The sequence below is a fragment of the Nansenia antarctica genome (genome assembly GCF_963989245.1).
Source record: "Nansenia antarctica genome assembly, chromosome: 4".
Taxonomy (NCBI): Eukaryota; Metazoa; Chordata; class Actinopteri; order Argentiniformes; family Microstomatidae; genus Nansenia; species Nansenia antarctica.
The window spans coordinates 19,341,618-19,354,816 of NC_137689.1; the positions used below are offsets into that span (position 1 = coordinate 19,341,618).

General features: G+C 40.2%; 2 protein-coding genes across 2 annotated transcripts; both read right to left on the reverse strand.

Moving 5' to 3' along the window:
* Positions 1–17: 17 nt before the first annotated feature.
* Positions 18–7,696, reverse strand: LOC308155800 (protocadherin beta-15-like; the record flags this gene model as incomplete). Its single annotated transcript, XM_080529173.1, has 3 exons — positions 18–53; positions 498–2,350; positions 7,219–7,696. 3 exons carry the CDS (start codon positions 7,694–7,696, stop codon positions 18–20), a joined length of 2,367 nt encoding a protein of 788 aa, XP_080385299.1.
* Positions 7,697–9,852: 2,156 nt separating this feature from the next.
* On the reverse strand, positions 9,853–12,198 carry LOC308155801 (protocadherin gamma-A11-like; the record flags this gene model as incomplete). Its single annotated transcript, XM_080529174.1, has 1 exon — positions 9,853–12,198. The coding sequence occupies one exon, from the start codon at positions 12,196–12,198 to the stop codon at positions 9,853–9,855; it is 2,346 nt and encodes a 781-aa protein (XP_080385300.1).
* Positions 12,199–13,199: the final 1,001 nt, after the last annotated feature.

The following is a 13,199-nucleotide window of genomic DNA, read 5'->3' on the forward strand; positions in this document are numbered from 1 at the left end:
ACTTGATCTGATATTCCTCAGATTCTGAAGTGGAACACTACCAGGCTGCTGAACTACAATCGGATATAGAGAAGGAACACATTGACAGAGCAAAATGCACGTGGCATCGCTTTTTCGAAATGTGACACAACAACTATGATTTATTGTAAAACAACAATTGAGACAAACAATCAACACTTATATTTCTACACGATGTTGCAGTATATGTCTATCATAATATAACGATAACATGTAATGTCAAATATTCCGGGACAACAAGCACAATAGACGCAGCTGCAATTAAGTATTGAGAGACCTAGGCCTATACATAACCGGCCTACTGCAAAACTGTGCTCGCTAGACAAAGTCAAAGACTTGACGTGGAATTCAAGTGAAGTACACTATCATTTACAGTTCAAAGGGGCAACAGCATATCCAATGTTTCATGTTCATATGACGTTACATTTCATATCGGACTTGCAATTTCAAATGATGTTAAGTAGCTAATTATGTTTTACCTCATAGGTGTCGCCTGCGCTGTTCAGTGTCATGATACTTTCTCCAATGGGCTCAACTGGACTCTTCTTCATTGTGTTATCAGCACGCAGCGTGTTGTCATTGTATGGTGTAACAAACTTGAAGTCACTGGTGCGTGAGCCCGTTGTCAGGTATGCGTCATAATTGTAAGAGCTACGGAGAGTTCCAGCTCCATCCACCTCTGCATAGTTGGGAGGGAAATACGCGCTGGGAATGGTGACTGCTCCATCAAACAACATTCGAGGCTTTCTCCTGCGGCAAAACCTCACGGCCACGATGAGAATAATGAATGTGATGAAAAAGGTTGAAACGGAAACTAGTGCGACGATCAGGTAGGAGGTTAGTTTGGAATTACTCCCATCATAAGACATGTCTTTCAGTTCTGGAACTTCCGCCAAGTTGTCTGATATAAGTAAATATACTGAACAGGTTGTAGAGAGAGAGGGCTGTCCGTTATCTTTCACTGATATAACAAGGTTCTGCTTCATACTGTCAGATTCAGAAATGTCCCGCTGTGCCCTGATCTCTCCGCTGTGGAGTCCAATAGTGAAAAGTCCCGGATCAGTCGATTTCACGATCTGATATGAAAGCCACGCGTTCTGTCCAGAGTCACCATCAACAGCTATCACTTTGGAAACAAGAGAACCTGCAATAGCAGCTTTGGGGACCATCTCAGTCATCAAGGAGTTTCCTGCTGAAGCAGGATATAATATCTGTGGAGAGTTATCATTCTCATCTGTTATGAAGACACTCACAGTCACGTTACTGCTGAGCGGAGGAGAACCATTGTCTCTGGCTACAACGTGGACTTTGAAGCTCCTAAACTGTTCATAATCAAATGCTCTCACAGCATGGATCACCCCTGTGTCTCCGTTAATGGATAAGAATGACGACACTGGAACACCGTTGACCTCACTGGGCAGTAGAGAATAGACCACTGTACCGTTCTGTCTCCAGTCTGGGTCTCTGGCAGTAACAGAACATATAGAGGAGCCAGGCTTGTTATTCTCAGTCACATAGGCGCTGTAGGATTGTTCTACAAACACAGGTGAATTGTCATTGACGTCTGACAAAGATAAATGAATAGTCTTGGATGAGGATAGGGGTGGAGACCCTTCGTCAGTGGCAGTGATCGTGATGTTATAATCAGATATCATTTCGCGGTCAAGACCAGCTGTAGTTACAAGAGAATAGTAATTCTTGACAGAGGGATTTAATTTGAAAGGAACATTGTTTTGAATGGAGCAGCGGACCTGTCTATTCCTCTCTGAGTCCTTATCCTGTACATTGATGATGCCCACCTCAGTGCCCGGTAACACATTCTCAGGGATGTGATTGGTTAGAGACTTAAGAGATATTATTGGGGCATTGTCATTGACATCTGTAATTTCAACGACCACGTTGGAAAAAGAAGATAGCCCGGAGCTGTCTTTGGCTTGGATACTCAATTCATACATGGACTCTTTTTCGAAATCAATTTCTCCAGCTATACTTATTTCGCCTGTTTTGGGATTAAGGGAAAATAATGAATTCACTTCATCTGAGGTGGGGCCAAATCCGTACGTCACCTCTCCGTTTGCCCCTTCGTCTGCATCGGTCGCAGACACAGTAACCACAACAAAACCTAATGGCGAATTCTCGGGTAGATTTACTTTATAGACATTCTGGCTGAACACGGGTTTATTATCATTAGCATCCAGAACTGTGACGTGTATAACAACAGTACCAGATCTCTGTGGAGTCCCACCGTCAACCGCAGTAAGTAGTAATGTCACCTCCTGCTGTTGTTCTCGATCTAATTCTTTCTCCAATACCAACTCTCCGTACTTTCCGCCTCCAGGAGTAGTATGAACAGCCAAACTAAAATGTTCGTTCCTTTGTAATGTGTAGCTTTGAACCGCATTCAGGCCGATATCAGCATCATGAGCCTGATTTACCGCAAATCGGGCCCCTTTGTCAGCTGACTCTCTGATCTCGAATTTGACGGATTCTTGCCCAAATTGTGGGACATTGTCATTAATATCTTGCACCTGTAACATGATATTATGTAATTCTAATGGATTCTCTAGAACCATTTCATATTTTAGAGTGCATGAAATTCTTCGACCACAAAGCTGCTCCCTGTCTATTGTCTCTGCCACGACCAAATCACCAGTGGTCAGATTAATGTCACAATACCGTTTGCTACTACCGTCAACATCTAAACGAGCTTTCCGGGACAACAGTCTTTTGGAATCCAACCGCAAATCCTTGGCTATATTTCCGATTACAGATCCGCGTTTCATTTCCTCGGGAACAGAATATGTTACATCTCCATAGCTGGTGCGCAGGAGGAAATGAAACAAAGCCAGGCAGAACATCAACTCAGAGAGCGAGAATCCTTTGTATCCCATGTTCAGTTCGAAACGTTATCCGGATGTTATGTAATGGTCTGAAATAATACAATCCGACATGTATGACCACGTACGGGTTCAAAATGCACAACCTCAGATGTAGAGCCACTTCTCTATACAGCAGTTTAACGTGGTCTCCTCCTTTTCTATATTGCCAGAGAGGGTGGAGAGATGGAAATTCAAAACATTGCTGGTGAATAGCGACACTATGAGTACTTTCATAAAACTGCAGACAATCATGTTTGACTTAGACCGTCACCAAGTGCACAGAGGGGAGGCAAGATGCAGTCAAACACAGATGTATTTTCCTTTACAGATACGATATCAACACGAGCATGAGCAAAACAATATGAACATTAGCCATTTGAGTCTTGAAATAGCGTTATGTCAATATTGTGTTTCCATTTTACACATATGTAGACATTTAAATGTGGTATTTTAACTGTAGCTCAGGTCCTGTCACAGCGTTGACTTTGTAACTGCCTCACATTGTCAGTAAATTCATAATTTGCCACCTTGCTAATTTATTGGTTCTTAGTATATACAGTAGTCCTATAGGCGGAACTAATCTGCCACTCCAATGTTCCACACATAATTATTTATCAGAAACACCTAACAAACAAAGCGCCAAAATATAAGAAAAATAATGTCATAACAGTTTTAATTATCAACTAGTATATACTAATAAGAAGACTAAGAATAAGCAACCAAGATCCAGACCCTCTTAGTAATAAGCAGCCTACGAGTTATGTTTTGATTTGTGTTCATTTCTATGCAATGCTATTTGAATGTGTTAATATGCTAGCTAGCTACCTATTGTAATACAAGACATACCATACATACATGCATTTCACCAGGTACGAGGAGGAAGAAGGGCTTTGATAGTCACCAGTTGTTTTCACAGATTATTTGTTTATTTACATTATCTGTTTTCTATTGTTGGTAAATATGTCAATACGTAAATACATTTGATTTAATTAAAAAAAAAACATTATATTAATATTGAAGTCAACTGCAGATTATTCATTATTAATCTCTGATTATTGGAGAAGGGGTAGGATTAAATACGTTTATGCTTCTTCCTACTCCTTTTCAGACATGTTAAGTAAATAGTGTTTTTTGTTTTGTTTTGTTTTTTCTTGTTTTTGTTTTGTTTTTTCTTGTTTTTGTTTTGTCTTTTGTTGTTATAACTATTTCTTTTTACACATGTTCGAAATAAAGCTTTCATTCATTCATTCATTCATTCATACATGCATTTCATTATTGTATTTTATTTTCTCTTTTAACCCAGTTCTCACGGGTTGGTTCAAGGAATAAAGCCATGTGCCTCAAGGGAGCTACACACAATTCCTTTGCTGTGTTCGAAATGGAATTCATACTATGTATGACGTAGATTTGAGTATACTGCGTCCCCACTACTTAGTATGTGAACTTTGTGTACGCGAGAAATGCCCGGATGTATAGCCAGAATTTATGCATACGTAAGGTTACTTTTCATAATCTGCCCCAAAATGCATCGCGCGTCTTTTCAGTTATGTCAAACTGCGCCATACAAACTCGTCATACAGCAACAATCGACATTTTAAAATAAAGGCTTCGATTAGCCTATACAGTAGACATGTGACCGTGACTACCAATAGGGTGAAACATCGGCCTACAGGGTTTAACATAGGCTACCTCTTTTACGCACAATAATTGAATAATGTTTAAAGTAGGCCTTATAATCAAAAACACTAAATATGTTTTGCAGAGCATTGACGGGAGGAAAAGGTGTTAAATAATGTCTTTCTCCACCTGAAAGCTCATTCGAAAGCGCTCGTGAGGCGCTGTCCATGCTTGTGGTTCTGAAACTACTACATCTCTTATCTAGAAGGATTGGGCACTCAGTACCACCCTCACAGCATTTATCAATTGACTCCTCGTCACGTCAAACTTGATCTGATATTCCTCAGATTCTGAAGTGGAACACTACCAGGCTGCTGAACTACAATCGGATATAGAGAAGGAACACATTGACAGAGCAAAATGCACGTGGCATCGCTTTTTCGAAATGTGACACAACAACTATGATTTATTGTAAAACAACAATTGAGACAAACAATCAACACTTGTATTTCTACACGATGTTGCAGTATATGTCTATCATAATATAACGATAACATGTAATGTCAAATATTCCGGGAAAACAAGCACAATAGACCGATTGGCGAAATAACCAAGAGAGCATCAGAGCAGCTGCAATGAAGTATTGAGAGACCTAGGCCTATACATAACCGGCCTACTGCAAAACTGTGCTCGCTAGACAAAGTCAAAGACTTGACGTGGAATTCAAGTGAAGTATGCTATAATTTACAGTTCAAAGGGGCAACAGCATATACAATGTTTCATGTTCATATGACTTAACATTTCATATCGGACTTGCAATTTCAAATTATGTTAAGTAGCTAATTATGTTTTACCTCGTATGTGTCGCCTGCGCTGTTCAGTGTCATGATATTTTCTCCAATGGGCTCAACTGGACTCTTCTTCATTGTGTTATCAGCACGCAGCGTGTTGTCATTGTATGACGTAGCAAACTTGAAGTCACTGGTGCGTGAGCCCGTTGTCAGGTATGCGTCATAATTGTAAGAGCTACGGAGAGTTCCAGCTCCATCCACCTCTGCATAGTTGGGAGGGAAATACGCGCTGGGAATGGTGACTGCTCCATCAAACAACATTCGAGGCTTTCTCCTGCGGCAAAACCTCACGGCCACGATGAGAATAATGAAAGTGATGAAAAAGGTGGAAACGGACACCAATGCGATAATCAAATAGGACGTTAGTTTCGAACCACCTTGGTCATAAGACATGTCTTTCAGTTCTGGAACTTCAGCCAAGTTGTCTGATATAAGTAAATATACTGAACAGGTTGTAGAGAGAGAGGGCTGTCCGTTATCTTTCACTGATATAACAAGGTTCTGCTTCATACTGTCAGATTCAGAAATGTCCCGCTGTGCCCTGATCTCTCCGCTGTGGAGACCAATAGTGAAAAGTCCCGGATCAGTCGATTTCACGATCTGATATGAAAGCCACGCATTCTGTCCAGAGTCAGCATCCACAGATATGACCTTGGAAACAAGAGAATCCGCCATAGCAGCTTTGGGGACCATCTCAGTCATCAAGGAGTTTCCTGTTTGAGCAGGATATAATATCTGTGGAGAATTATCATTCTCATCTGTTATGAAGATACTCACAGTCACGTTGGTGCTGAGCGGAGGAGAGCCATTGTCTCTGGCGACAACGTGGACTTTGAAGCTCCTAAACCGCTCATAATCAAATGCTCTCACAGCATGGATCACCCCTGTGTCTCCGTTAACGGATAAGAATGACGACACTGGAACACCGTTGACCTCACTGGGCAGTAGAGAATAGACCACTGTACCGTTCTGTCTCCAGTCTGGGTCTCTGGCAGTAACAGAACATATAGAGGAGCCAGGCTTGTTATTCTCAGTCACATAGGCGCTGTAGGATTGTTCTTCAAACACAGGTGGATTGTCATTGACGTCTGAGACAGATAAATGAATGGTCTTTGAAGAGGATAGGGGTGGAGACCCTTCATCAGTGGCAGTGATTGTGATGTTATAATCTGATATCATCTCACGGTCTAGTTTACTTGTGGTGACAAGAGAATAATAATTTTTAATAGAGGGATTTAATTTGAAAGGAACATTTTGCTGAATGGAGCAGCGAACCTGTTTATTTCTCTCTGAGTCTTCATCCTGTACATTAATGATGCCCACCTCAGTGCCAGGTAACACATTCTCAGGAACAGGACTGTTTAGCGATTTGATAAATATAATAGGTGCGTTGTCATTCGCATCTGTGATTTCAACATTAACTTTACAATTTGATGCTGACCCTAATCCATCCTTTGCCTCTACGCTCATTTCATAGTATGTTTCGTCTTCAAAGTCAATAGGGCCAACTACACTGATTACTCCGGTTGTTTTATTAATTGAAAATAGCTTCCCTGCTTTGTTACTTACATGACTAAACTCATAAGTCACCTCTCCATTCAGTCCTTCGTCTGCATCAGTAGCCGTTACCCTTGTTACTACTGTACCTAACGGAGCGTTTTCGGGTAGACTGACCTTGTAGACATTCTGGCTAAACACCGGAATATTATCATTCGCATCCAACACATTGACGTGTATAACAACAGTACCAGACCTCTGAGGAGTCCCACCGTCAACCGCAGTAAGTAACAGCGTCATCTCCTGCTGTTGTTCACGATCAAGCTTTTTCTCTAATATTAATTCGCTGTATTTACCTCCATCTGCGTTTGTTTTAACATCTAAAAGAAAGTAGTCATTTTTTTCAAGGGAATATTTTTGAACAGCATTTTGTCCAATATCTGCATCATGCGCTTCGCGCAGGAGGAAGTGAGTTCCCCTCTCGGCTGATTCACGGATCTCTAGTTCAATGCGGCTGTTAGAAAACACTGGCGAGTTGTCGTTTACATCTTGGATTTGCACAATAATACGATGTAACTCCAGAGGATTCTCTAACACAAGCTCGTATTTTAAAGAACAAGAAACCCTCGGCCCACACAATTCCTCCCTGTCTATTGTTTCAGCCACAACGAAATCTCCAGTATTCAGATTCATGTCGCAATAGCGTTGACGACTGCCATCCATATCCAAACGAGCCTTGCGAGCAGAAAATCCTCTCTCATCCAGCCCCAGATCCTTAGCTAAGTTTCCAATCACAGATCCGCGTTTCATCTCCTCCGGAATCGCATAGTTCATGTCTCCAAGGCTTGTCCGCACTAAGAACACAATAAAAACCAGACTGTACGTCGAGGCCGATACTGATAATCCAACGTGTTCCATAATCCCAAACTGTATAGGTCCTATACTAAAAGGGGTATGAATGTGTTTTTCAACCCTTAAAATCAAACATTTACTCCGTAATTGTGTCCAATAAAACGCACAATATGGTCCATCTGAAAGAGCCGGCGGTGTGTGTCACCGAAAATATATTCTTTTATGGTTAAACTGGGTGGAGACATGTATTATCGTCCAATATGCAGTGAACAGCGACGCGTAGAGTAATCCTTGGAAAACTACATTCAAATGTTTAAAACAGAGATTCCAACACAAAGGCTGTAGATCGAACATGCATCGCTTGAATTACAGTTGTTAACATAAAGCATAGCCTACCCAACATTACACATACTTTAGCCTAAAGCATGCAGGGGGAAAATATATTTTTGTTCCCTTATACAGTACAGGCCAAACGTTTGGACACACCTTCTCATTCAATGCGTTTCCTTTATTTTCATGACTATTTGGTACATTGTAGATTCTCACTGAAGGCATCAAAACTATGAATGAACACATAGGAATTGTGTATTTAACAATAAAGTGTGAAATAACTCTAAATATGTCTTATATTTTAGATTCCTCAAAGTAGCCACCCTTTGCTTTTTTGTTGTTAATAAAATGTATAATAATAATATTAAATATAATATGTGTTAATAATAATATGTTATTATATATACTGTATATATATTTAATATTATTATTATATATTTTATTAACAACAACAATGTTTTATTTTATTAACAACAAAAAAGCAAAGGGTGGCTACTTTGAGGAATCTAAAATCTAAGACATATTTAGAGTTATTTCACACTTTTTTGTTAAGTACATCATTCCACATGTGTTCATTCATAGTTTTGATGCCTTCAGTGAGAATCTACAATGTAAATAGTCATGAAAATAAAGGAAACACATTGAATGAGAAGGTGTGTCCAAACTTTTGGCCTGTACTGTACGTTTTACTGGAAGGCCGACCATTAGCTCAGTACATTTCCCTTCTTTTGAATCTTCTACGGAGCTGTCCATGTGTGTGGTGCTGAAACATTGCAGACGTCCTTTTTCTAAATTACAACCGGGTAGCCTACTTATCTTACTGGTAGGCCTAGATACGGAGCTTATTCGTAATGAAAAATAATGACTGATCAATTGACCAACCACAAATGACAAAGAACAACCTATATTTACAGTATGTCTATTACATAAACCGATACAGCATGACATGTCATTTAATGTTAATATATTTAGTAGTGGTTTTGCTATGCAAAAGGCCTATACAAATCTAATTATTCAACTAATAATATGTTGGATCAGCATTACTGACGTAATTAAATGATAATTTGCTTACATCGAATTAAACTATATAATAAACCGATGTCTACAATAAATGTAAAGCCATATAGAAATGTCAGGAAGACTTTAAGATGACTAGAGAGTAATTATAGCATCAATATACCAACATGTGCATTGTGATCTGGCCATGTAAATCAATACATGATTAGCCATGTGACCACAGCTCACTATCACACACCAGATGTAATAAAGCACTGCAGTGTTTAATAAAACAACACAACACAAAATGTGCAATGGACAAGGTCAGAGAGAAAAGGTGGAATTAATATTAGTATTGTTCAATCAGGTGAAAAAACAAACTCCAAGTCCATAGAAATCAAATTCTTGAACAAATAACATTTTAGATCAGCATTAATGACATAATAAATTGATTATTTTAATTGTATTTCATCCAACTTGTATAAGCCAATTTCTTCCATGAAATTAAAGAGCAGAGTGAAAATATATCATTAAGAATAGCCAGAAACAATAAAGAAGACTAGAGAATAATTAAAGCATTAAAATACCAATATGTGCTGTATGTATCCATGTGAATCAATACATGTTTGGCCACACACCAGCAGCAAAAATAGCATTGCAGTGTTTGAGTTAAAAACATATTCCATCCTTCATACAAGCTCAGATACCTTAGAATTCAGAGAGGATAATAAAATCCTACAGTTCAAGCAGGTAAAAAGCAGATAGAAAATTGTAAGCAATCATGTATATGTTTGTATTCATAGGCTATGACGTTAAAATGTGGGATTTACCTCGTATGTGTCGCCTGCGCTGTTCAGTGTCATGATACTTTCTCCAATGGGCTCAACTGGACTCTTCTTCATTGTGTTATCAGCACGCAGCGTGTTCTCATTGTATGGTGTAACAAACTTGAAGTCACTGGTGCGTGAGCCCGTTGTCAGGTATGCGTCATAATTGTAAGAGCTACGGAGAGTTCCAGCTCCATCCACCTCTGCATAGTTGGGAGGGAAATACGCGCTGGGAATGGTGACTGCTCCATCAAACAACATTCGAGGCTTTCTCCTGCGGCAAAACCTCACGGCCACGATGAGAATAATGAAAGTCATGAAAAAGGTGGAAACGGACACCAGCGCGATGATCAGGTAGGAGGTTAGTTTCGAACTACTCCCATCATAAGACATGTCTTTCAGTTCTGGAACTTCAGCCAAGTTATCTGATATGAGTAAATATACTGAACAGGTTGTAGAGAGAGAGGGCTGTCCGTTATCCTTCACTGATATAACAAGGTTCTGCTTCATACTGTCAGATTCAGAAATGTCCCGCTGTGCCCTGATCTCTCCACTGTGGAGACCAATATTGAAAAGTCCCGGATCAGTCGATTTCACGATCTGATATGAAAGCCACGCGTTCTGTCCAGAGTCAGCATCCACAGCTATCACCTTGGAAACAAGGGACCCCGCCATAGCAGCTTTGGGGACCATCTCAGTCATCAAGGAGTTACCTGATGAAGCAGGATATAATATCTGTGGAGAGTTATCATTCTCATCTGTTATGAAGAAACTCACAGTCACGTTGCTGCTGAGCGGAGGAGAACCATTGTCTCTGGCCACTACGTGGACTTTGAATCTCCTAAACTGTTCATAATCAAATGCTCTCACAGCATGGATCACCCCTGTGTCTCCGTTAATGGATAAGGATGACGATACTGGAACACCGTTGACCTCACTGGGCAGTAGAGAATAGACCACTGTACCGTTCTGTCTCCAGTCTGGGTCTCTGGCAGTAACAGAACATATAGAGGAGCCAGGCTTGTTATTCTCAGTCACATAGGCGCTGTAGGATTGTTCTTCAAACACAGGTGGATTGTCATTGACGTCAGAGACAGATAAATGAATAGTCTTGGATGAGGACAACGGTGGAGACCCTTGGTCAGTGGCAGTGATTGTGATGTTATAATCTGATATAATCTCGCGGTCTAGTTTACTTGTGGTAACCAGAGAATAATAATTTTTGATTGAGGGGCTTAATTTGAAGGGAACATTTTGCTGAATGGAGCAGCGGACCTGTCTATTCCTCTCTGAGTCTTCATCCTGTACATTGATGATGGCCACCTCAGTGCCAGGTAACACATTCTCAGGAACAGGATTGTTAAGCGATTTGATTAATATCATAGGTGCATTGTCATTCACATCTGTGATTTCGATAACAACTTTACAATTTGAAGCTGACCCTAAACCATCTTTTCCCTGTACGCTCATTTCATAATATGTTTTCTCTTCAAAGTCAATTGGGCCTATTACTCTTATTTCACCGGTTGTCTCATTCATAGAAAACAGTTTTGCTCCTCTGTTACTTACACGAGTCAGCTGATAAGTCACTACACCATTCAGTCCTTCGTCTGCATCAGTGGCCGTCACCTTTGTTACTATTGTACCTAACGGAGCGTTTTCGGGAAGACTGACCTTGTAGATATTCTGGCTAAACACCGGAATATTATCATTCGCATCTAGAACTGTGACGTGTATAACAACAGTCCCAGACCTCTGAGGAGTCCCACCGTCAACCGCAGTCAGTATGAGGTTCATCTCCTGTTGTTGTTCTCGATCAAGTTTTTTCTCTATAACTAATTCACTATATTTGCCACCATCTTGGTTCGTATGTACACCTAATGCAAAATAGTCATTATTTTGCAGAGAATATTGTTGCACTGAGTTTAGGCCTATATCCGCATCATGGGCCTCGTGTAGGAGGAAGCGCGTTCCTCTATCGGCTGATTCGCTGATTTCTAGTTGAATGCGGTCATTCGGAAAAATTGGGGAGTTATCGTTTGTATCTTGAATTTGCACAGTTATACGATGTAATTCTAGAGGATTTTCCAACACAAGCTCGTATTTCAAGGTACAAGAAACCCTCGACCCACACAGCTCCTCCCTGTCTATTGTTTCAGCCACAACGAAATCTCCAGTATTAAGATTCATGTCGCAATAACGTTGACGACTGCCATCAATATACAAACGAGCCTTGCGAGCAGAAAATCCTCTCGCATCCAGCCCCAGATCCTTAGCCAAGTTTCCAATCACAGATCCGCGTTTCATCTCCTCCGGAATCGCATAATTCATGTCTCCAAGGCTTGTCCGCACTAAGAACACAATAAAAACCAGACAGTACGTCGAGGCCGATACTGATAATCCAACGTGTTCCATAATCCCAAACTGTATAGGTCCTATACTAAAAGGGGTATGAATGTGTTTTTCAACCCTTAAAATCAAACATTTACTCCGTAATTGTGTCCAATAACACGCACAATATGGTCCATCTGAAAGAGCGTGCGGTTTGTGTCACCGAAAATATATTCTTCCCTTTTACGGTTAAACTGGGTGGAGACATGTACATCGTCCAATATTCAGTGAACAGCGACGCGTAGAGTAATCCTTGGAAAACTACATTCAAATGTTTAAAACAGAGATTCCAACACAAAGGCTGTAGATACAACATACGTCGCTTGAAGTACAGTTTTTCACATAAAGTATACCCAACATTACACATACTTTAGCCTAAAGCATGGAGGGGGGGGGGAATATGTTTGTGTTCCCTTATACGTTGTACAGCTGGAAGGCCGACCATTAGCTCAGTACATTTCCTTTCTTTGAATCTTCTACGGAGCTGTCCATGTGTGTGGTGCTGAAACATTGCAGACGTCCTTTTTCTAAATTATAACCGGGCGGGTAGCCTATACTTATCTTACTGGTAGGCCTAGATACGGAGCTTATTCGTAATGAAAAATAATGACTGATCAATTGACCAACCACAAATGACAAAGAACAACCTATATTTACAGTATGCGTATTACATAAACCGATACTGCATGACATGTCATTTAATGTAAATAGATTTAGTAGTGGTTTTGCTATGCAAAAGGCCTATACAAATCTAATTATTAAACTAATAATTTATTAGATCAGCATTACTGAAGTAATTAAATGATAATTTGCTTACATCGAATTAAACTATAATAAACCCATGTCTACAATACATGTAAAGCCATATAGAAATGTCAGGAAGACAGGAGAGAGTAATTATAGCATCAATATACCAACATGTGCGTTGTGATCTGGCCATG